We start from the raw sequence: 20,472 nt of genomic DNA, 5'->3' as shown, positions 1-20,472 counted from the left end.
ACATATAAATTAAATATAAGCGTGCCGCCTCTCTATATTAATCATTTCCACCTACATACAAAGTTCAATAGCGGACCAATTTCAGCGTCATGGGTGTGCATATATACTTTTTGTGGGGACTAATTGTTTTCTAAAAATCATAAATTAATCTTTAATTGTTTAGTTTTGCAACTATCAAAATATATATCAAGTTTTGTGAACATCGTGGTGGCAACGTCGATTGGGATAGAAACCCAAGCGTGTCTTGTTGCCTCGGTGTGTAAAACAACGCAAATTGGGAAGATGGAACGTATTGGGATGGCCGGACGAACAACATGACATATATATTGAGAGAAACAATGGTATCAACATGGTTGACGGGATATCCAAGTTTGTGTAATAGTTGACGGCTTGTCCATTTATTAGTCAAAAGTTTGATTCCTCTCGATCGACCTTATTGCACGGGTTTGCTCAGTACTATTTATCTTATTAAATTAATGGTTTATAGGCTACTGCATTAGTTCTTATATTTACTTAGTACGCTAATAAAATAACAACATGCCTGGTGTCCCATTATTTTTTAAAAAATAGTATCGACATGACACATGCAAGTCATAAACTATGTAAGTATATTATAGCTAATGAACATAAAATATATATGCGGGACCTCCACAACCATTTAATTGCGATTTAATATGGCGCATGACTGCAAGTCAAACCTATAAAGTTTTCAAGGGAAGAACATGAGAAAAGATATATATAAAATGAGCTAGCTAGGAATTAATTTAAAGATAGGAAAAGTAAGAAAGTAAAAGCGAAAGATATTCTAGTTCCATCGAGTACAAGAGGAATTGTAAATGAGGCCCAAGGCTTTCTCTTGTATCAATGAAAAGCTAGTATATATAGAGAATCCTTTTGCATGCAAGATTAAAGACACAACAGCATATATATAATCTCAACATTGAAGCAAAGAATATGAGAAAAAAGGGGTGAAATACCAAAGTGTACAATCTCCAATTATTTAGGTGTGTAAACACTAACTAAAAGAGAAAAATCAACATTTGTTTCTCTTCTTTTGGCCAAACCCCATAAAGCCAAGTCTTGTTCCATTCCAAAACTCCCATCGATAAGTCGACAAAAATAATTAGAATCTCATACGTACAAAACCTAATATACGACACTAATGATCTATTAGTTAATATTTCATTAACTTTCGTGTATGAATTAAATTATGCGACTAGGTCAAAAACTAAACAAGTGGGAAAAGTACGTACTTAGATATATAAAGTCATCATCCAAATAATTTATCCCTTCAACTAGATAAACTTTCTACGTATCAAACGTTTCTTCTATTGTCATATTTGTACTACTTTACTGGTTTGTGCATAAAATGGAGCAATTACTATGCTAATTAAAGCAACATTGTGTGTGATCGTCTGAAAGATATATGTTTGTCATACATGGTAAAACTTTGAAGCATCCAGTCAAAGAGAAAGTGACACGGGCTTTGTTACATGGTGGACATATAATATCGGTTTTGATATGGTGAGCACATTGTGAGTACCGCTAAGATGGTGTCATGTATATTTAATTAATAAGTGAACGTCTCCTCAATCGGTACTTATATAGGTGTTCATCATGTCAAAATTATGTATATATATAACTATATATATATATATATACAATTTTGCTATCATGCCCACTCACCGTGTCCACCTAATGTGCCCACCATGAGGTGACACTCAACTATTAGATGTGATGAATTGTGCGTCCAATAGTTGAGTGTCACCTCATGGTGGGCACATTATGTGGGCACGGTGGGTGGGCAGGATAGCAAAACTCTATATATATATATATATTATGGATTATTTATTAAAGGCTTGGAATTATTGAAATCAACCACATGCCAAGAACAGAATCATTGTTACGGAGTAAAGTGACCATACACTTTGACAAAAAGAGTATGCGAGTGAAAATTAAAGACCAACACTTCTAAAAATCAATTATCACGTAGGATGGAGATACTATGCTACTTGTATTATGGCAAACGTTTACTTTTGGTGTACGTAGCACACAGATATATATATCCTCGGGTATATAGGTATATAAATTAACTTTAAAAATGCTAACTGTACATGTGAATATTTACTTCTTGTCTATATGTTATGATATCCCACATTGAAATTCTAAATTAATAAAGAGTTGATTAATTATAAATTCATAAGGTCATACCATTCAATAAACAAACTTTTTGGGATGAGTTTATAACCTAACAGTATACGCAACACACACATATATATCTAAACACACATTTTGGCATAACATATAAAGACCTAATTACAAAAAAAAAAAAAAAGAAAAAGCAATAGGAATGCATGTTTCACGTGAATGGGAAACATTATGTAGGTATCGGTTTAATTCTAGAGAGATTGGGACCTCTTATATATATATATAGCACATCGTGACACATATTATGTATGTGATGACTGATGCCGTGTAAATGGGTGAAAAAAACATTACAATGAAATTAAGTTATCAAAGTTTTGAGTTGAAGTGAAATGATATTTGAGAACACATGATGGAATGATAAATTTGGGACATAAAACTGGTTAAAGAATATTTTGAGTTTATAAAAAATATTTGCCATAAGTACATAAATTAGTTATTATAGCGGGTTTAAATTTATTATTATATATATATAGTTTTAATCCGGTCTAAGAATTTTTTCCAATTTAGTTTTACTTTAATTTTGTACTTGAAAATTCTTGATTTAGGATTAGCTCTACTTATCGAATTATTATTTAAGTTTGAGGAAGCAATATTATATCGTAGCAATGGCCCTAAATAAAACTCCTAATCTATATAAACCTGAAGATACTGAAAAATTGGTTAGAAAAGTAAAGTTCGATGTTAAATCAATCAAAACCACACAATGTATTGGTGCTTCAATTCCTGGTACGAAAGAGATTCTACACAAGTTGTCGGGCCCATCCTTCGTCTCAATATATTTAATTCTTAACATATATACAATATGATTTATATATATGCAAAAAAAATACAATATGATTATCATACGTCATGTCGTCGAGCGCCAAACATTTTGACAAAATTCATAACTTATGATCATTGTGTACAATTTAAATATTTAAATATTTTAAATTGTACAATCGTTCAAAATTCATATATCGATCATAGTTTTCCTAACTAAGACAACTATTGCTTTCTAAGGTATATAACACACTGATCATATGACAAAAATATATTTCATTTAGGTATGTTTAATTTAGACTAGTACTTTTAGAAATAATTTTAGTGTTTTATAAGTAAAAAACTTTAATATATATGTTTGGATCATTTTTTTTGTATAAATTTATTAACATAATTTTAAAAAAAAACGTTTCTTCAGTGTAATTTTAAAAGAATGAGTGAGACGTAATTTGTTTATGTTTTTAAAACTAAAAAACAAGGATCAAATGGATGAATCATTTGCAAACAAGAAGAAAATGACAATTAAATGGTTTTTGTAGAATAGTTGTCCAAGAATTTTTTTAATTATTTTTTAATTATAATTTTTTTTCTAGAATAATTATCCGAAAACATGTTTATTCTCAAAAAAAATTAAAAAATTAAAGAATTTATTGAAAAAATACGTTTATAAATATTTTTATAAATATTTGTTCAAGCAGAAACTTATAAATTTCCTATAAAAAAGATTGTTGATCATCGTCGAGTCGTCGAAACGTCGAGTCATATCTATGCAAAAATAAAATTTTATAGTATAAACCACTGTATAAAATCATATATGATGTATGTCGAGTTTTAATATATATATATATATGCCTCACCAGCGATTTGCATAATCGGGATGTAACACGTATAAAGTTTCGTGTTTGCTAAATTTATGCTAATGGTAGATTCATATGAAAATGATGATACGACACAGATAAATCAAGGCATTTATTGTAGTCACATGTGTGACACAGAAGAATGTTGTCAGGTACAGATATTAATTAATAAATCCAGGGAGAAACTCCTTCCCCCACTTGGCACTGTCTCATTGCCCAATACCACGTGACATCAGTCCCTACTATACTAAAACCTTCGATTAATACGATAAAAATTGAAAAAAATAAAATAAAATAGATTACAAAATAATCGTTTTAAAAAGTTCTCTTAAAAAAAATTAATGCTTCTAAGTACCAACATAAATCATAGTACAGGGGGATGCATTTGGTGTCGAAGAGCATATAAGTTCAGATATAAACCTCACAACCTCATGACGCGCTCTTCTAATTCTTTCATATATATATACATATATAATGAAATTTGTAGTCGTTATTATTCCTTGTTCATTGAGTAAGCTTTCGAAATTATTTACCTAGTGTTTACTTTTCAGTTTTTTTATAAAATTTTATAAAATTTCAAAATATTGTTAAGAAAAAAGTAAAATAATGATTGAGTTAGCTAGATAAACATTAGGTCGAGTCGAGTTGAGTCGAGTCGAGTGATAACCTTTTTATCACCTAACAATGGATTCGCCTGAATAAATAGGGGACACTCTACAGAGAGTTGAAGGTTCCATACAGTTGTTCTTCCCATACACAGTCCACACACTATAAATATAATTTCCTCTTTCTTCAAATTCAGCCAAAAATACAAAAATGGAACTGGATCTTCAGAATCCATTGACAATCCACCAATACGACGGCGTTCCGTCCCTCTTCGCTAACGAATCCCAACACATGCCCTGTTTGCTCTCCTTCCAATCCTCCGAATCAAGATTTACAATCCGCCGCCGTGCTCTCGCACTCATATCTCACGTAAGTTTTTATCTATTATTGGAGTTTTATTACACTTGATGTTGATGTTTGATTCAATCTGGTGGTGTTTGTTTCTGCAGGCGAAATTCTCCTATCATTTAGATCCGTTGCTAGTATACCTAGCTGTGAATTACATCGACCGGTTCATATCTAAACACGAAATTCTGGTAAATTTTGTGTTTCGAAGATTAACGCGTTTTCAGCGATGAGTTTCGCGATTAATTTGTATCGGGAACTGATGTGAATCAGGATAAAAGGCCATGGATTTCGCACATTTTGGTTGTAGCATGCCTTTCACTTGCGGCGAAGATGAGGAACTCTGATTTATCAGCTATCCTCGCCGATTTATCGGTAATATTACAGATTCTGGTAATCTGATTCAATAAATTTGTTGAAGTTTTTAGAAATAATTGGATTACGTTTGAATGTAACATGTCTACTCTCATGAAATTAACAGAGGGAAGAAGGATTCGAGTTTGATTCGCGATCGGTTCAACGAATGGAGACTATTATTCTAGCGACTCTGCAATGGAGGATGCGATCTATCACTCCTTTCTCCTTCCTTGGCTATTTCGTTTCCTTTTTCGAGATCCAAGACTCGTCTTTAACTCAAGCTCTCATACACAGAGCTTCAGATATCATCTTCAACGTTCAAACTGGTATTCATTTAATTTTTCATGCGTAATGTTTAGTTTTTTTTCTTGATGATTAATGTTTTTTTTTTGTTAATTGCAGTGTTGAAGATTTTGGAGCACAATCCTTCAACAACCGCAGCTTCAGCTCTTCTCTGCGCCATTCAGGAATTGATGCCTCAGAGAGCTTCTTCTTCCTTATCCGCGATTTCTTCATGTGAATATTTGGACAGAGTAAGCATAGTAGTAGCATAAAGTTTTTCAACTGTTTTATTTAAAAATGTTTTCACTCCAAATCTTATCTTCTTCAAACAATTATGCAGTTAATTATTTATTTATTTCGTCATAAATATTGCAGGATAGACTGTTGGATTGCTTGGGTTCGATGCAGGAGATCGCGACCACGGCGGGGTGTGAGCCAAGTCCGGGGAGTTGTACTTTGACGCCGACAAGTGTCCTTGACCGGCAATGCACGAGCTCCGGTGGCGACGCCGTTGCCACCGGTGGTTCAAAATTCCCTCGCGATTGATAATTTTTGTTTCGTTTGGTGTACTTACTCGCACTCTTATTGTAAGGTGAGTAGGAACAAAATGACTATATTTCGTTGTATAAACAGAAAAAAGAAAAGAAGGTTACGTCGATGTTTTTAAAAGTTTAACTAGTAGTCTGACTCTGACCATTATAATTAAATTAAAACGCAGAGAAAAGACAAAAAGAATGTTTATTTTTGTTTGTTATTTGTGCAATAAAAAGAATGCGGGGAAGGATAATTAAAAAGTGGCAGTGTGATAGAATAATAAATATGGGGTCGGAAGCGTTGGGGAAACGTTGTCTTCAAGATTGAAGTGTCTCTTTCCAAAGGATGCACCTTTAGTGTCCTTGGAAGCGATGGCAATTAATATGCCCATTGTGTCCCGATATAATATATATCCGTCAGAATATTATCGTACATTGGATAAATTAACTATTTTTAACAATTTTTTTTATATTATTATTATTTTTTAAATAAAGATATAATGAGAATTGATTTATAAAATTTATCTAAAAAAATTCGCGTGACAACACACACGCTTAAATAAGTGAGTGTATTCCTCGCTTAAAAATTTTCAGCAAGTTTTTTTCGATTATATTTTGACGGTGCAAACAGTCAATTGTCCAGAAGAAGATCCAAATTATAATATAGCAATTGCTACAGATATCACATGCTTCCTACGTGCACTTTTGAGATGCTAGGATATTCCACGTGCGTCGAACAACAAGTGTGATTGTCCATTCTATTACTCATTTTGTTTTTCCTTCCCAAAACCTTAACATTTGGGAGCATAAGAATTTTTCGTTTTGATTGGTAGATCTTGTAATTAAAAATTTTATTTTGAATTAATAATATTAGAAGCTTTATAATTAATTTATTAAACTTTCTTGTTTCATCCAATAAACTTTTGACTCAAATTTTACAAATTGTTAGAGTTAATTATGTTATTCATATAGAATATACCATTTATCATGTCATCATTGGAACCAAACCTACAAACAATTCCAAATTGACGAGTATTTGGAACCATTTTGGACAATATTTGTTTCTGTTTAAAATCATCAATTTATTTTCCAAAATAATATTTTGAATGGAAATTGGAGTAATATTATAAATGATTTATGAAATTTATGCTCGAATATATGTATATATGAAAAGAATTTGAAATGATGCCCGCTCGGTTTAACTGGATTGCACCTTAGATGAAACCAAATACAATTCGATGCAACTGGGCCGAAGCCTGTGGTGGCCCAAAGCCCGAAAATACTATATCTGACGTTAAGATATTCTAGGATCCGAATCCCGATCCATTTAAATTTTGAAATACCATTATTCCAATATCCGTCTAAACTCATGACCCGACCCATAATCGAAGTTAACGTGTTCGAACCATCACGGGGTTTTTTCATGTTTATTGAAAGTATTAATTTCAATCATAAAAAATATCAAACTAGGGGTGCAAACGAACCGAGCCAGTTCGTGAGCTTTACGAGCTCGCTCGATAAATATTTGATTCGTATTCGAGCTTATCGAACTCGAGCCGAATTCGAACATGTTCGAACTTTTTTTTGAGCCGAACTCGAGACAAAATTATTCTGTTAGATAATTCGCGAATAGTTCGCGAACCTTAATATTTAATTAATATAATATATTATAGAATAAATATATTTGCATTTCAAACCTTTTCGAACATTTCGAGCTTTCAAAACATAATATCCGAGCAATAATTCACGAATAGGTTCGAATGTTTCAGCCGAACTCGAACTTTATTTCAAGCCGAATTCGAACCTTAAAATTTTATCATTATTCGGCTCGATTCGATTCGTTTACACCCCTAAATCAAACTACCATCAAATAAAAAGGATTTCGAAACTGATGTATCACGCCCAAAAGGTCGGGCGTGAAATAATCAAAGTCACCCCCTCGAGGCCACTCCAACCGAGCACCAAAATGGTGCATTTTGTACACCAAAATAGCGTCCTACTCACTCCTGCGCCAAATTTGGCACAGGAAATTTGGCGCAACCATTTTTTACTTTTTAATTTTTTTTAAAAAAATTAAATTATTTTTTAATTATTATATTTATTAGTTTTTTAAATAATAATTAAATATTTATTATATTCTATTTGTTTTTTAAATTGTAAATAATAATTTAATATTTAAATTATTGTTTAATAATTAAATGTTAATCAAAAAATTATTAAAATAATTAATTTAATTTAATATTTATTTATTTTAAATATATTGAATAATAATAATTAATATATGTAAAATAAAAAGAATATTTCGAGAATATTCCTTTTGGTGCAAGATTTGGTGTAAATGAGTTGAATATGAATGTTGTAATTTGTACAGAAATTGCACTATTTTAGTGAAAAACTTGCACCAAAATGATATTTGTGGTTGAAGATGGTCTGAAAAGACGTGACTTCAATTTTTAAAATAATATTTTTAAAATTCACGCTATTTATAGAGACGTGACTTCAACGTTCATTCTAATTATTATATTATTAGTTATTTGTAATTATAGATACATACGTACTAGAGCCGTTTAAACATGTATCGGACAAATTCGTCTCGCCACGAAAATTAGATAGGTTGAGTTACTGTTTCAATAGTTCATATGAAAACCACTTGTTATAATTTAAGATGAATTAGGTTCTTTGATCCCTTTAACGACTTTTAAAATGAATTTTGATCAAAGTTGACAATACGCAAGCGAAATATTTGTCAGACAATCAAAATGTGACAGCAAAGATCAAATTGAGAATAATTTCGATATATTAGGGATCAATTTGGCAGTGCGAAAAAAAGAACGACTATTTTGATGAAAGTGACAAATAAGAGAGACTAAAATGAGTATTAACCCATCAATTTTAAAATATTTATATTATTTATATGTGGTTATTGTGTACATATTCTTTCATGTGTACATATACATAAATTTAATTCATCATGTCATTTTTTAAAATTTTGTGAAAATCAATTAGCATAAAAAATTTGAGTATAAAAAAATATTAGAATTTGCACGCTTCTCATGCAAAAAAAAAAAAATGTATATTCACGTGTCGCATGTAATTAAAAGAAAAATTTGTGTATATACATGCATCGCGTGTAAGAGATACGTGTAGTACTTAATTGATTGTTTATCTGATTTGAAAACAAAAAGGCTTTTGCTTTTCTATTTATATTATTTATATTTATATTACTTATATAACAATGTTATATATTAATTATATAATAGTATATATAAATTTTAAATTTTTGAACCATAATACTTAATTAATTTTAGTTTATAAAATTCTATGATTGAAATAATTTTATCCTGTGCTTATTATAAATTAATATATTTTTTACTTGCTGTACATTGTTTTGTTCCTAAACATTATTAATATAAAATTTAAAAATAAAACTTTGATTTATTTATTTTAAAATAATTTTATATGCAGTGATTAAAAGTAAAATATAACATTATTTTAGCGGGTCGAACGGGTCCAAATCACGTTGGACTTGTCAGGTTGTGGACATATAGATTACTATAATTAATATAACATTTTCAAAACGCATCCATAAAAAACCATATATAAATCATTATAAATATATTTGTTTGATCCAATATAAATATTTTAACATTATTAATCAATCATACATTTATAAAACGTTGTAAATAATATAAATCTTATCATTATAAATAATTCATCGTTAAAACAATAATTCAGAATGTCTATTTTTCATGATTTCAAACTTTTCTTAAAATTTTTTTCAAATCAAGCCTTTTCCAGGGGCTTGAATTTGTTTATTTCACACCTAACGTGATACATTAGATTGAAAAATATTTTCATTGTATGATAATTTGATAATTAAAAATAATTTTGACAATGAACAAATGAAAAAACTCCATATCTGTCACACACTTTCGATTTTTTGATATATCTAATTTTAACTGCGGATTCACACAAAAAAATTGAATAAAATAGTTCGAAAAAAGTTAAACAAAAGAGTTAGAATTAAAATTCTTATACAAAACTAATACAATCAAATATTCAAATTAATTATCCAATACATTCTAGAAACATATTATTTTCAAACATATATAGTCAGAGACTCGGATAATCTGAGGAATTTAGAAATACAATATATAAAGAATCGTCTTCACTTGAAGCAATCCCAACTCTGGGACCTCAGCAATGCATCTCATAAAGAAATAAAGAAACAAACTTTAAAGAAGAAAAGAGATTTCTATAAAGTTAAATGTAATAAGCCATCTATATATATATGCAAGTTAAGAATCGATCTCTAGCTTCTTGTTTACTAAACAACACACATATACTTTTTATCATCTTCCAAGCATAAAAAGGAACGTAACGTAACTCTTGCCCGACCCAATACACAAAAAATGGAAATGGAAGACGTCGAACGATTCCTGTTGGAACAACTCACACAGGCGATCGACAAGGAGCCGTCGTTTGCGTCGAGCTCCATCTTCGTTGAATGCAAGAAATTGAAGACTTTGATCGAAATAAAGACACCTAATACCGGTGCGGCTGATGCTGTGATACGAAAAGAAAACATCTACTATCTCAGCAACATAGTAGCCGAGTGGCGACTGGTACTGGAGAAGCACAACCATTACTCTCCCACGGCGCAAATTGTCTTGAACGGCCAGCTTATGGATAAGTTGAAGAAAATCAGAAAGGATCTTGAAGCACATCCTCAAGTACACAAGCTGGATAAAGATTCAAAACATGGCAAGAAGAAAGGGGATGATGATGATCATGAAGAAGATCATTCACACAAGTCTGGAGTACTTTCAGTACAAGATGAAATTAAGCCCCGCCGCGGGTTGGAAAATCCTTATCACGTGGATATGAAAAAGATTTGGGGCATTGATGATAAATCCAAGGCCATGGAGAGGCTTCTTTTGAGGAAAGAAACGAGGAACAAAGAGTTCCAAGCTATCGGGATCGTGGGGATGGCAGGGGTCGGGAAAACAACTTTCTGCCAAGTTGCTTTCAATAACCAACAAGTGAAGCAACACTTTATGCCAAGAATCTGGGTAGAAATGTCGTCTAAGCACCCGGAAGGCGAAGAAGATTACAAGAAAGAGGTCGTGAAGAGTTTCTTGAGGAGCCTGGGATTCGAAGATGAGGTGATCGACGAAATCGGGGACGGGGGTCTCAGGTTGCTCCTGTTGGCACTTCGAAAGCAATTGGAGGGTAAAAGTTACTTGGTCGTGTTGGATGATATCTGGCATTTGGACGAGTGGTTCAAGGAATTTTGCTCCTCATTAGCAGAAGAAGATAATCTGTACAAAGAGAGGCTTTCCTATGGATTGCCGAAAGGTAGCGGCGGCTGTGTGATTGTCACGAGCAGATGTGAGAGCTGGGGAATTGATATGGTGGGCGAGAAGAACATGAAGAGGCTGACACCTCTGGAAGACGAAGAGAGCATCTGGCAAATCTTCAAGAACAGAATTCTGGACAAGTATTGGATGGAGAAGGATGAAGAGAAGATACGGGGAGAAATCGTGGCAAGATGTGGAGGCCTGCCGCTGATTGCCATGATGTTGGGGGAAATTATGATCCATAACTATAAACAAGGCAAATGGGAAGGGGAAGGGGAAGGGGAAGAGGAAATTAGGAAGGGTCCACTTGTTGCATGAATTTAATTTCATTCACTCCGTGTGTTTCATCTTGTTTGTGACTTTGTGTGCACATTACTTATTATAAAACATTAGAAAAGAAAAAGAAAACGCAGTGTTATGAGATCGTTTTCATGAGTTCATTTCGTGAGATCGATGGTTCTCCGATCTTATTTGAATCATGTGAAAATTTTACTTTTCATGAGTACTGCAGAGTCATATATTGCATGCACATTGAATGTTATAGATGATTCATAAAATTCACAAACAATAAGATGACAAACTTTCAAACACAATACAAAGACACATAATTGTTTACACGCGACAATTACGCATAATATAATTTACATATTTACAATTGCTTTGCCCTCCTTAGCTGACGCTGAGCTTGCATGCATGCAACCAATTAACGACCCTCTTCCATAGCCTTCAATTTTGTCGGATTGGTCCACACGCCGGCGTGGCCGCAGTTGAATAATGTAAGCTTTGGACAACTGATTTTCTCCAAGTACACCAGATCAGGAAACAGCTCGTGGAGCTGTCTCCACTCCATTTCTAGATTAGATAAGTACTTGAGGCGCAACACTTTCACCTTCCAAGAAACCTTGGTATGCGAATGATCGTTGTGCTGATGATACTGACCTAAATCAGAAAATCTCCCACCTCTGATGTAGAGTTTCTCCAAGTTTTCCAGATTCGCGATTTCTAGCCAACTTGGAGTGTCTTTCAATGGAAAACACTTGAGATCCAGTTTTTTCAGTGTGGAAGGAAGTTTGGATTGTTGTTTTTCTCTTTTTTCTTTTATGGTATCTCCTCCAGCTGCTAAAGGGTACTGGGAGGTGCCGCCTTCTGTTTTCGCTTTCGAGGCTTCTCCTCCCCTAGAAAGAGCAGATAAAATTGGATTATTGGCTTTCAATTGAAACCACTTGGAGGCGTCTCTTTCCTTTCTTGCATCCGAGTTGTCTCCTTTAACTTCTGAAGGGGTGGCCGCGGTGTCGGCTTCTCTTTCTTCTTTTAAGGCTTCTCCTCCCCAAGCGATACTTAGCTTGCAAAGTTTTGTTAAATTCTCCAAACAACTGATGTCTTCTTCTCTAGGGAAATGCTTCCAAGTAGTGTAGATGCACAATTTAGTTAGGTTCTTCAACTCTTTCAATTCAACAAGGGTGCATGAGTTCGAATCTTCCAAATTTTTCTTGCTAACAACAAACCCCTTAAACACCTTCAAATTTTGGAGCTTTGACAGACTCTTGGGCATGTGATCCAGCAAATAACACTCGGACATATCCAAATGTGTTAAGCGTGTAAGCGATCCGATTCCTTTTGGAATGGCCTCAAGGTTATGGCAGGCTCTTAGATCCAAGCACTCCAGTCTTTTCAGACGTAAGATGGATTCAGTAAGTTTTATGATATTTGAAATCCCTTGGAGGCTTAAAAATTTGATGGAATTCATATCCTCCAATCCATCCAAGAAGTTGGTCTCCTCTACTTCAATGTGGGCAGCATCTGAGGCCTGCCACCTACCCAAGTACAACACGTTCACGTTCGTCATCGAGGAAAACCAATGAGGCTTGAAATCAAGAATCGGCTCTTCTACATTCATCACCAGATGAACTTTCTCCAAACCATCAATGCTCACTACATTAGCTTTCAAATCGTCGTACGAAAGCAATCCTTCCCCCACCAAGCATGCTTGGAAAGATTCTTTGTAGTTTTGAGTCGGCTTTCCTTTTTTATCAAAATTAAAGAACTTGGCCTTCTCAGCCAGCATTTTCAGCATAGATTGATAAAGGGGATGCATTCGATACCTCCCGATGTAAGGGCTTCTGTTGTTATTGACGGGAACAATGAACCCCTTTTCTTTCAAAACACCAAAGTATTTGGCGGCTTCTTCCACTTCACTCAAAAGGCCTTCGGCGAGCCACCACCGGACCATTAATCTCTTCCTGATCGTTTCATTTCCAGGGAATATTGAAAAACATAACAAACAAAGCCTCAACTTGTGGTCAAGATTTTTGTAAATAGATTGGAAATCTTTCATCTCTGGACTGTCACAAAAGACACCATCACCGTGCAACTGAGGCATCTTTTCGAGCAAATATGTCGGAATGCTTTCCCTGGACTTGAGACGTGATTGTAAATCTTTAAACACGCTCGAGTCGACGTCTTTCTGCGAAGGAATCAGAAGCTTCAGTTTGATCATAGACTTTCTCAACTCTTTATAATTGCCCCCCTCAGGGATTGTAGCGAACTCTTTTCTAGCGTCGACATTCAGATCAATCAGGCGATCATTGTAATCCCTGAGCGTACTTGTTTCCCTATCGACAGATTTAATATCTGCTTGTATCAAGGTTGGAAGAGCATTATCTGGTAAACTTTTCATAGAACTTTCATTGACACCAGATGTTTTGGACGATAAATTTCCCATTGAACTTTCATTGACACCAGATGTTTTGGACGATAACTTCTCCATAGAACTTTCATTGCCACCAGATGTTTTGGACGATGAGCCTTTGTGTCTTTTCAAAGAGAAACAACGAAGCTGCTTCCAAATTGAGCTTTTGTTTTGACGGGAATCAGCGGCCTTCGTCGCAGTCTCCCGATTTGGCACCCTTTCCGGTGTGCCGCTTGATATTGGTTGCGTACGAACGTCGTTTGGAGCAGATACATCTCTACCAGTGGCTTCATTTTCAGACGGTGCTGCATATTGATCAAGAGGATGGTCTTCAATGGCGTCGGTATGATCAATTTCTTGATTTCTGGTTTGCGTAGATTGGGTGACATCATTCTTAGGCGGAGAAGATTCTTTTGAGATGGTTGCATTTTCTTTTGGTGTGGTATCCACGGGTTGAAGATCAGCCGAAGTGGCAGAATCCTGTTTCGAAGTTTCGATATCCTCTGTTTCCAGGCTTCTGATTTCTGTAATTTGTGCAACATTATCCTCAGGAGGTGGCTGGTTTTGGGACGAACTTTCATCTTGGGCTGGTGGGATCTCTTGGGCACTTGGATCAGAATCTGGACTAGAAGTTTTTGTATCACCAGCTTCTTGTTTGTCGATTGATGAAGCTTGTGCTGGATCATTGCTGGGAGGGGATGGGATATTTGAGGTATTGTCATCTGCAACTGATTGGGGAATAGCATCCTTTCCAAGGGTTGCGGCGTCATGGGGTTCTTGTTTGCTAGTTTCAGCAGCCTGCGTGGTGTCATCGGAATCTTTCGAGGTCTCGTTTGCTGGTGGCTCGACTTCATGAGGAGCAGAACCTTGTTCCGAGGTTGCATTATCATCTTCTTTTATGCCTTCGTTTGGAGGTAGATTAGTGCTGCTGGATGTGATATCATTTTCAACTTGTGGGACGCTGGAACCAGAATCTGGCTTGGGCTCGGTTTCTGGTTCGTTGGTTGCGGTGTTTTGGGTGAGATTTTGAGCATGTGAGGATGAATCTTTTGGGGTGGTTTCGTTTTCAGGCCGTGCTGATTCTTGATCAGTGGACATGACTTGGAAGAATTTTGATAGATATGAACAGAAAAGGATTGACTATTTTTTTGCCATGGAACCTCGTTTGATTCAATGGGGAACACAAGATGGACATATATAGGCAGAGGACATTATGAGGCGATCCATTGAGTTTAAGGCAAGAAAAGAAAAGAATTTGAGGTTGATGTGAATAATGTTTTGGAAAAGTAGAATTTGGATGGAAGCAATTGCAAATGATATTTTAGGGAAAGGAATAAGTGTCCAAATTAGTCAAGAATAGCATTGGCTTCAACTTATATATATTTATATATCATTTTAATATGATGAGAGTAATCAATATTTTCTATAAAAATTTCATATATTTATATAAAAGTTACAAATTTAGAGAGCTAGATTATATATATATATATATATATATATATATATATATAATTGTTGTTATTTTTTTAATGAAATAATAAACAATACTGTTTTTCTTACATTTTAATTCACCTAAAAAGAAAATTTTTATAATATATCATTTTAGTTCACTAGTAAAATAGAATATTGGTACAAATAAATTAGTTCATAAAGATTTAATTAAAAAAATAGATTTCTAAATTATAAATAGCACATCAATATTATGAAAATATTGATATTTGGTATGAAATATCTAATATTCAAACTAACTAGAACAATTAGTTTTTGAAAATTTTAAATTTTGTATTTAAGATTTAACATAACAAATTTTCAATTTGCAAGAGAATTTCATTTCATTTCATTTCATTTCTAAAATATCAAATTAGTGACTGGACTTGAAATTAGATGTTAATTTTAAATGTATATTTTATAAAATATAACTAATTATATTTTAAAACCATACACTTTATAAAATATAATTATATATGTTTTTTTAAAAAAAAACTTGGGGTTTTGGCCGAGCCCAAGCCATATCCCGATTAACTAGCATAATTACGAGAGTTAATTGCATCCACACCTCCTTTGAAAAGTGTAAAAGATATAAAATTCCTTAAAAAATATTAATAGGTTAATGCATCCCTCAGTTTTTTAAAATGTAGCACATTTCACCCCTATGTTATACAAACTCGGGCACATTTATACCCTCTCATAGGGATTTTTATGCTAATTTTTTTAAAACATAGGGTCTAAATTGCTATTAATTTTATACAAAGATTTTATGCATTTTAGACTTTTTACAGGGGTGTGGATGCAATTAGCCCTAATTACAAAGATGAAGCCATAAAAAAATATATATATACAACAGGCCTTAAAAAAATTATCTACTTAACTACGATCCATCGCTTAAAAATTAATCTTAATAATCAAATTCATAAATTTTTCATCTTTAAAATCTCATATTATTTGTACATGGAAATTATGTGGTTGATTTGGTTCAATATTTTATTTTTACAAAACAGATCATTTTAGTATAATTATTATTTAATTAATAATCATAAAAATCCACCGCAATTGATGTCTTCCCCGACGTGTAAGTGTGATAGAATTTGGCGCACCCGACACCATTTGATTCCGACACCTCACCTTCCGCCGGCGATCAATCGATCCCTTGCTTCTTCACTGCATGGCATCGGCGGCGACACTGCACCAGCCCGCCTCCCCTCGCTTTCCGCCTGTCACCCCCACCTCTGGCGCCAACCGCAAGATCGCCATCGCCGTCGATCTCAGCGACGAGAGCGCCTTTGCCGTTAAATGGGCTGTTCAGAATTACCTCCGCCCAGGCGACGCCGTCATCCTCCTGCACGTCCGACCAACCTCCGTCCTATACGGAGCCGACTGGGGCGCCACCGACGTTTCAGTCGATGCCGCCGGAGAGAAATCGCAGCAGCAAATCGAGGACGATTTCGATCATTTCACCACTTCGAAAGCGAACGACCTGGCGCTGCCGCTGGTGGAGGCGAGCATTCCGTTCAAGATCCATATAGTGAAGGATCATGATATGAAGGAGAGGCTGTGCTTGGAGGTGGAGAGGCTAGGGTTGAGTGCGATGGTTATGGGAAGTAGGGGATTTGGAGCGTCGAGGAGAAGTAATAAAGGGAGACTTGGTAGCGTAAGTGATTATTGCGTGCATCATTGCGTTTGCCCCATTGTAGTTGTGAGGTTTCCAGATGAGAAAGATGGAGATCCCGCTAATGCTAATGGAGGTCTTTTGAATGCGTTGGAGCTGCATCCAGTGCCGGAGGAAGAAGAGCCTGTGTATCTTGATGCTTCTGATAAGAATACAGGTACGAAAGTGATGCTTGCAAAAAAACTTCAACTTTATTTTATGAAATCATAACACATCTGCAAAGCTCATAGCTTGTTCAGTGATATTGTGTTAGAGGAGGGAAATCAAGAAGCCGACAAAGGGAAATTTCCCTACTTGGCTTTGTTTGTAGGCTTCGATTATTTTTACCCCTTCTATGTGGATTAGTGATGTTTACCTCCAAGAAAATAAATGGATAAACAAATAAAACATTGCTGCTTGAATTCGAAGGTGCACTGATAAATTTGGTGGTGGATGGATAAACTTTGAATTGGTGTTGGAGTTGGAACTGTGGTTTGGTAGCTGAGGAAGTAATGTTTTAATGTTACACTAGCTGTAGTTAGAAAAACTCACTGTCCTGTTGGTGTATAAGTAGAAGGTGGCAGAATTAGAAATTGGCACCCAATTTTTTGGCCCTTGCTTTAGTTTCCATGAAACTTGCTCAAAACATTTTTCAATTTACATCTGATTGCTGGGTGTTTTCAATCTTGTGGAGAAGTTAATTTCCTCGGGGAAAAGAGAAAGGTACATATGTTGCTATCAACCAAATTAGTGGAAGTTGATGACCAAGTTGCATGACTACGCAATTCAATAGTTGACTGACTTTTGTGAGAGGTCTTCAATTCTTGCTTCTTCTGCAGTGCAAGATCTTTGTTTGACTTCTATCCGTGGGCCACTCTTGTAAAATCACTCAACATTTTGAGACTAATGCAAGGAAGACTGACTAGCAAGATGACCTCTACAGTTCTATGAAATATGAATTGCCTACATACGAATTATTCAGTTGAAACTGACATTAAGTGATAATGACCTGTGTTTTGTCAAAATTGTTGAATAACGGAAGTTCTATTTTTTTAAAAAAAATATTATTGAAAACCTTAATAACGTCAGAGCATAAATCACTGCAGTCCAAATTCGCTGGCAACATTCTTTGGGTGAGCGATTAACTCCAAGAAATTGAAATATTGAGGGAAAGTTGGAGAATGAAGAGCACACGAGGAAGAAAGGGGACAATGTTTCAATAACATTCATTAACCTCCAAAAGTTTACGACTGATGTATTTATAGTTTGTCACAATTGATTGACTATTTAGATTCGAGGGAAAAGATACCATCCCCATTTACTGCCAAGAAGTGCAACTTTTATTAACCAGCCTCAACATCCACAATTTGTTACAGTTCTATTTTCATACAATAGGAAGAATTACATGAGCAGGATCAACCAAATCTCCATTGACAGTCATTCGAGTCATACCTAGACAAGTTGGAGAAGATAGCTCCTTAGAAAATGCACAAGAATTGATATCATTATTCATAATGTGGATTTAAAGTATAATTTTTTAACCTTTTGTACAATGCAGATGTGGAGAAGGCTACTTGAGCGGATGAATGTAGAAGATTGTGATTCCAGAAACTAGAGAAATCATAACGACGGTCGACGGGTATGTATTACAGAGTGCTTGTGTGAAGAGCTTTATTTCTTCTTATGTGTTAGCAGCATGTTTTGTGTTTTGTGAAGTTTGAACAATCGGTTTGTTGAAGATCGAGCCTCTTTCTTTTGTTTGCGATTAGCATTGCTTTCTGCTGTATGAGTAATGGTTCAAATCCAATCTTCAAGTTTTATTGCCATCTTTATCCCTTTGAGGACTGAATAACTTCTGTTCTGTTGTACTACTACCAGAATCCAGTTGGGAAGCAAGTAATGCATTCTAAATATGAACCTTACCTTTGTTAAAAAAAAAAAAACTATTCTATCTATATAAGGTGCACGCGCAGGCGAGCTCAGCCACTCTCAAACAGTTTGGTCAAAACTGGGTCGAGCTCGTCTCAGACCAAGTTCGATTTGAGAGCCAGGCTCCAGCTTTTGCTACGCTATGCTTGATATTGTTTTACGTATCAAGAAACATCACATGATATAATTTTCTTCTTTTATTTCTATATTATTTTGGTTGGTTCAATATTATTTTCTACCACTTTCTAACATACTGGTAGATGTTTTTCTATCTTTTTTGGATCAAACTAACATGTGATTATCCGATTCGACTAACCGTTGATATTAAAATTAAATTATGGGAAAAAATATATTCGTATACTAGATTTATCATAATTCTTGTACATGAACAATAAATTATATATGCATCGTTAAATATAACGTCATTAAACCATATTGGACGCTCTTGCCCGATTCATGAGATGAGGGCTCAATCTGAACATCAAAACACAAAACTCCATCTGGTTGAGGCTCCCGTCTCCATCCAAATCTCCTTCTCTCAGCATGCTCCTCACTTCCTCGTCGCTCATCGTCTGCAGACCCAGGATCGACGAATTCCTCTTCAAACTTTCGAATGTGATCAATCCCTTCTCCCTATCCATCAGCAGGCGGAACCCGTTGCAGAGCTCATTCAAGAACCCCTCAGCTCCCAGCTTCTCCACCATCGAAGGAAAGAAATCCTCGAACACCACGGCATTATCGTTTATGTTTCTTTTCGCCATTTCAATGATCGTATGCCTTGGATAAGAAATGATGCAAAGATATATATATATATATATATATATATATATATATATATATATATACACAGTGGTAGCTGTGTATCGTAAAGGGGAGGGAGTTGAGTTTTGTGGAGCGAAATTTCGTGTGAGAAAAAGAGTGGAAGCAGATAGATCTTGCCTAATAAGTTTCCGTCTGATTCTGGCAATGACATTAATTTTGACGATATTTGTCTTTGCCTTAAGCTTATCAAAATTCAAATAGTTTGCGTAAAAAAAATCATGTTTAAACATACATATAACATAACAACTATATAAAATAATCGAAAGTGTATATGTATAGGAATGTTTTCGAGAATAATCGTGGCAAAATATATATATTTTAAATAAACAATATTGAATATACTTGAAATGATTATTTTCGACAAAGGAACATGACGAAGGCTATTTTGTTAACTAGCCGATAAATAAAATAAAATAAAATAAAATAAAAGATTTATTTTTTTGGACTTTTATGCGTGTGTCATTGTCGTTTAGAAGTTTGCGAGGAGTTTGATGGGATGGGGTTTGTTTAATTTCCTGGAAATTACAGGGAACGTACAAAAGCTAATGCAGTAGGTATAATGTGAAGCATTTCCTTTATT

General features: G+C 34.6%; 5 protein-coding genes across 5 annotated transcripts; 3 read left to right on the top strand and 2 right to left on the bottom strand.

The window, feature by feature from the left end:
• The first annotated feature begins 4,499 nt into the window (after positions 1 to 4,499).
• Positions 4,500 to 6,061, top strand: LOC140893048 (putative cyclin-D6-1). The gene is made up of 6 exons (XM_073302121.1): positions 4,500 to 4,799; positions 4,880 to 4,966; positions 5,049 to 5,150; positions 5,257 to 5,458; positions 5,535 to 5,665; positions 5,790 to 6,061. The coding sequence occupies exons 1-6, from the start codon at positions 4,641 to 4,643 to the stop codon at positions 5,958 to 5,960; spliced, it is 852 nt and encodes a 283-aa protein (XP_073158222.1). The 5' UTR covers positions 4,500 to 4,640; the 3' UTR covers positions 5,961 to 6,061.
• Positions 6,062 to 10,359: 4,298 nt separating this feature from the next.
• LOC140890301 (probable disease resistance protein At5g45490) lies at positions 10,360 to 11,625 on the top strand. The gene has a single exon (XM_073298063.1). The coding sequence runs from the start codon at positions 10,360 to 10,362 to the stop codon at positions 11,623 to 11,625; it is 1,266 nt and encodes a 421-aa protein (XP_073154164.1).
• A 231-nt stretch (positions 11,626 to 11,856) lies between these two features.
• LOC140890731 (uncharacterized) lies at positions 11,857 to 15,129 on the bottom strand. The gene has a single exon (XM_073298744.1). It carries the CDS (start codon positions 15,092 to 15,094, stop codon positions 12,011 to 12,013), a length of 3,084 nt encoding a protein of 1,027 aa, XP_073154845.1. The 5' UTR covers positions 15,095 to 15,129; the 3' UTR covers positions 11,857 to 12,010.
• Positions 15,130 to 16,540: 1,411 nt separating this feature from the next.
• Positions 16,541 to 18,973, top strand: LOC140891000 (universal stress protein PHOS34). Its single transcript, XM_073299205.1, has 2 exons — positions 16,541 to 17,319; positions 18,700 to 18,973. The coding sequence occupies exons 1-2, from the start codon at positions 16,659 to 16,661 to the stop codon at positions 18,717 to 18,719; spliced, it is 681 nt and encodes a 226-aa protein (XP_073155306.1). The 5' UTR covers positions 16,541 to 16,658; the 3' UTR covers positions 18,720 to 18,973.
• Positions 18,974 to 19,395: 422 nt separating this feature from the next.
• LOC140892636 (calcium-binding protein KRP1-like) lies at positions 19,396 to 19,879 on the bottom strand. The gene has a single exon (XM_073301581.1). The coding sequence runs from the start codon at positions 19,829 to 19,831 to the stop codon at positions 19,496 to 19,498; it is 336 nt and encodes a 111-aa protein (XP_073157682.1). The 5' UTR covers positions 19,832 to 19,879; the 3' UTR covers positions 19,396 to 19,495.
• Positions 19,880 to 20,472: the final 593 nt, after the last annotated feature.

The sequence above is a fragment of the Henckelia pumila genome, chromosome 3, assembly GCF_033568475.1.
Source record: "Henckelia pumila isolate YLH828 chromosome 3, ASM3356847v2, whole genome shotgun sequence".
NCBI lineage: Eukaryota > Viridiplantae > Streptophyta > Magnoliopsida > Lamiales > Gesneriaceae > Henckelia > Henckelia pumila.
This window is presented reverse-complemented; position numbering and strand designations above follow the sequence as displayed.

Coding starts and splice junctions, on each gene's coding strand:
- LOC140890731 (XM_073298744.1), bottom strand. CDS start 15,094: ATGTCCACTGATCAAGAATCAGCACGGCCTGAAAACGAAACCACCCCA.
- LOC140893048 (XM_073302121.1), top strand. CDS start 4,641: ATGGAACTGGATCTTCAGAATCCATTGACAATCCACCAATACGACGGC. Junction 4,967..5,048: donor TATCTAAACACGAAATTCTG/GTAAATTTTGTG, acceptor GATGTGAATCAG/GATAAAAGGCCATGGATTTC. Junction 5,666..5,789: donor CATGTGAATATTTGGACAGA/GTAAGCATAGTA, acceptor TAAATATTGCAG/GATAGACTGTTGGATTGCTT.
- LOC140890301 (XM_073298063.1), top strand. CDS start 10,360: ATGGAAATGGAAGACGTCGAACGATTCCTGTTGGAACAACTCACACAG.
- LOC140892636 (XM_073301581.1), bottom strand. CDS start 19,831: ATGGCGAAAAGAAACATAAACGATAATGCCGTGGTGTTCGAGGATTTC.
- LOC140891000 (XM_073299205.1), top strand. CDS start 16,659: ATGGCATCGGCGGCGACACTGCACCAGCCCGCCTCCCCTCGCTTTCCG. Junction 17,320..18,699: donor TGCTTCTGATAAGAATACAG/GTACGAAAGTGA, acceptor TGTACAATGCAG/ATGTGGAGAAGGCTACTTGA.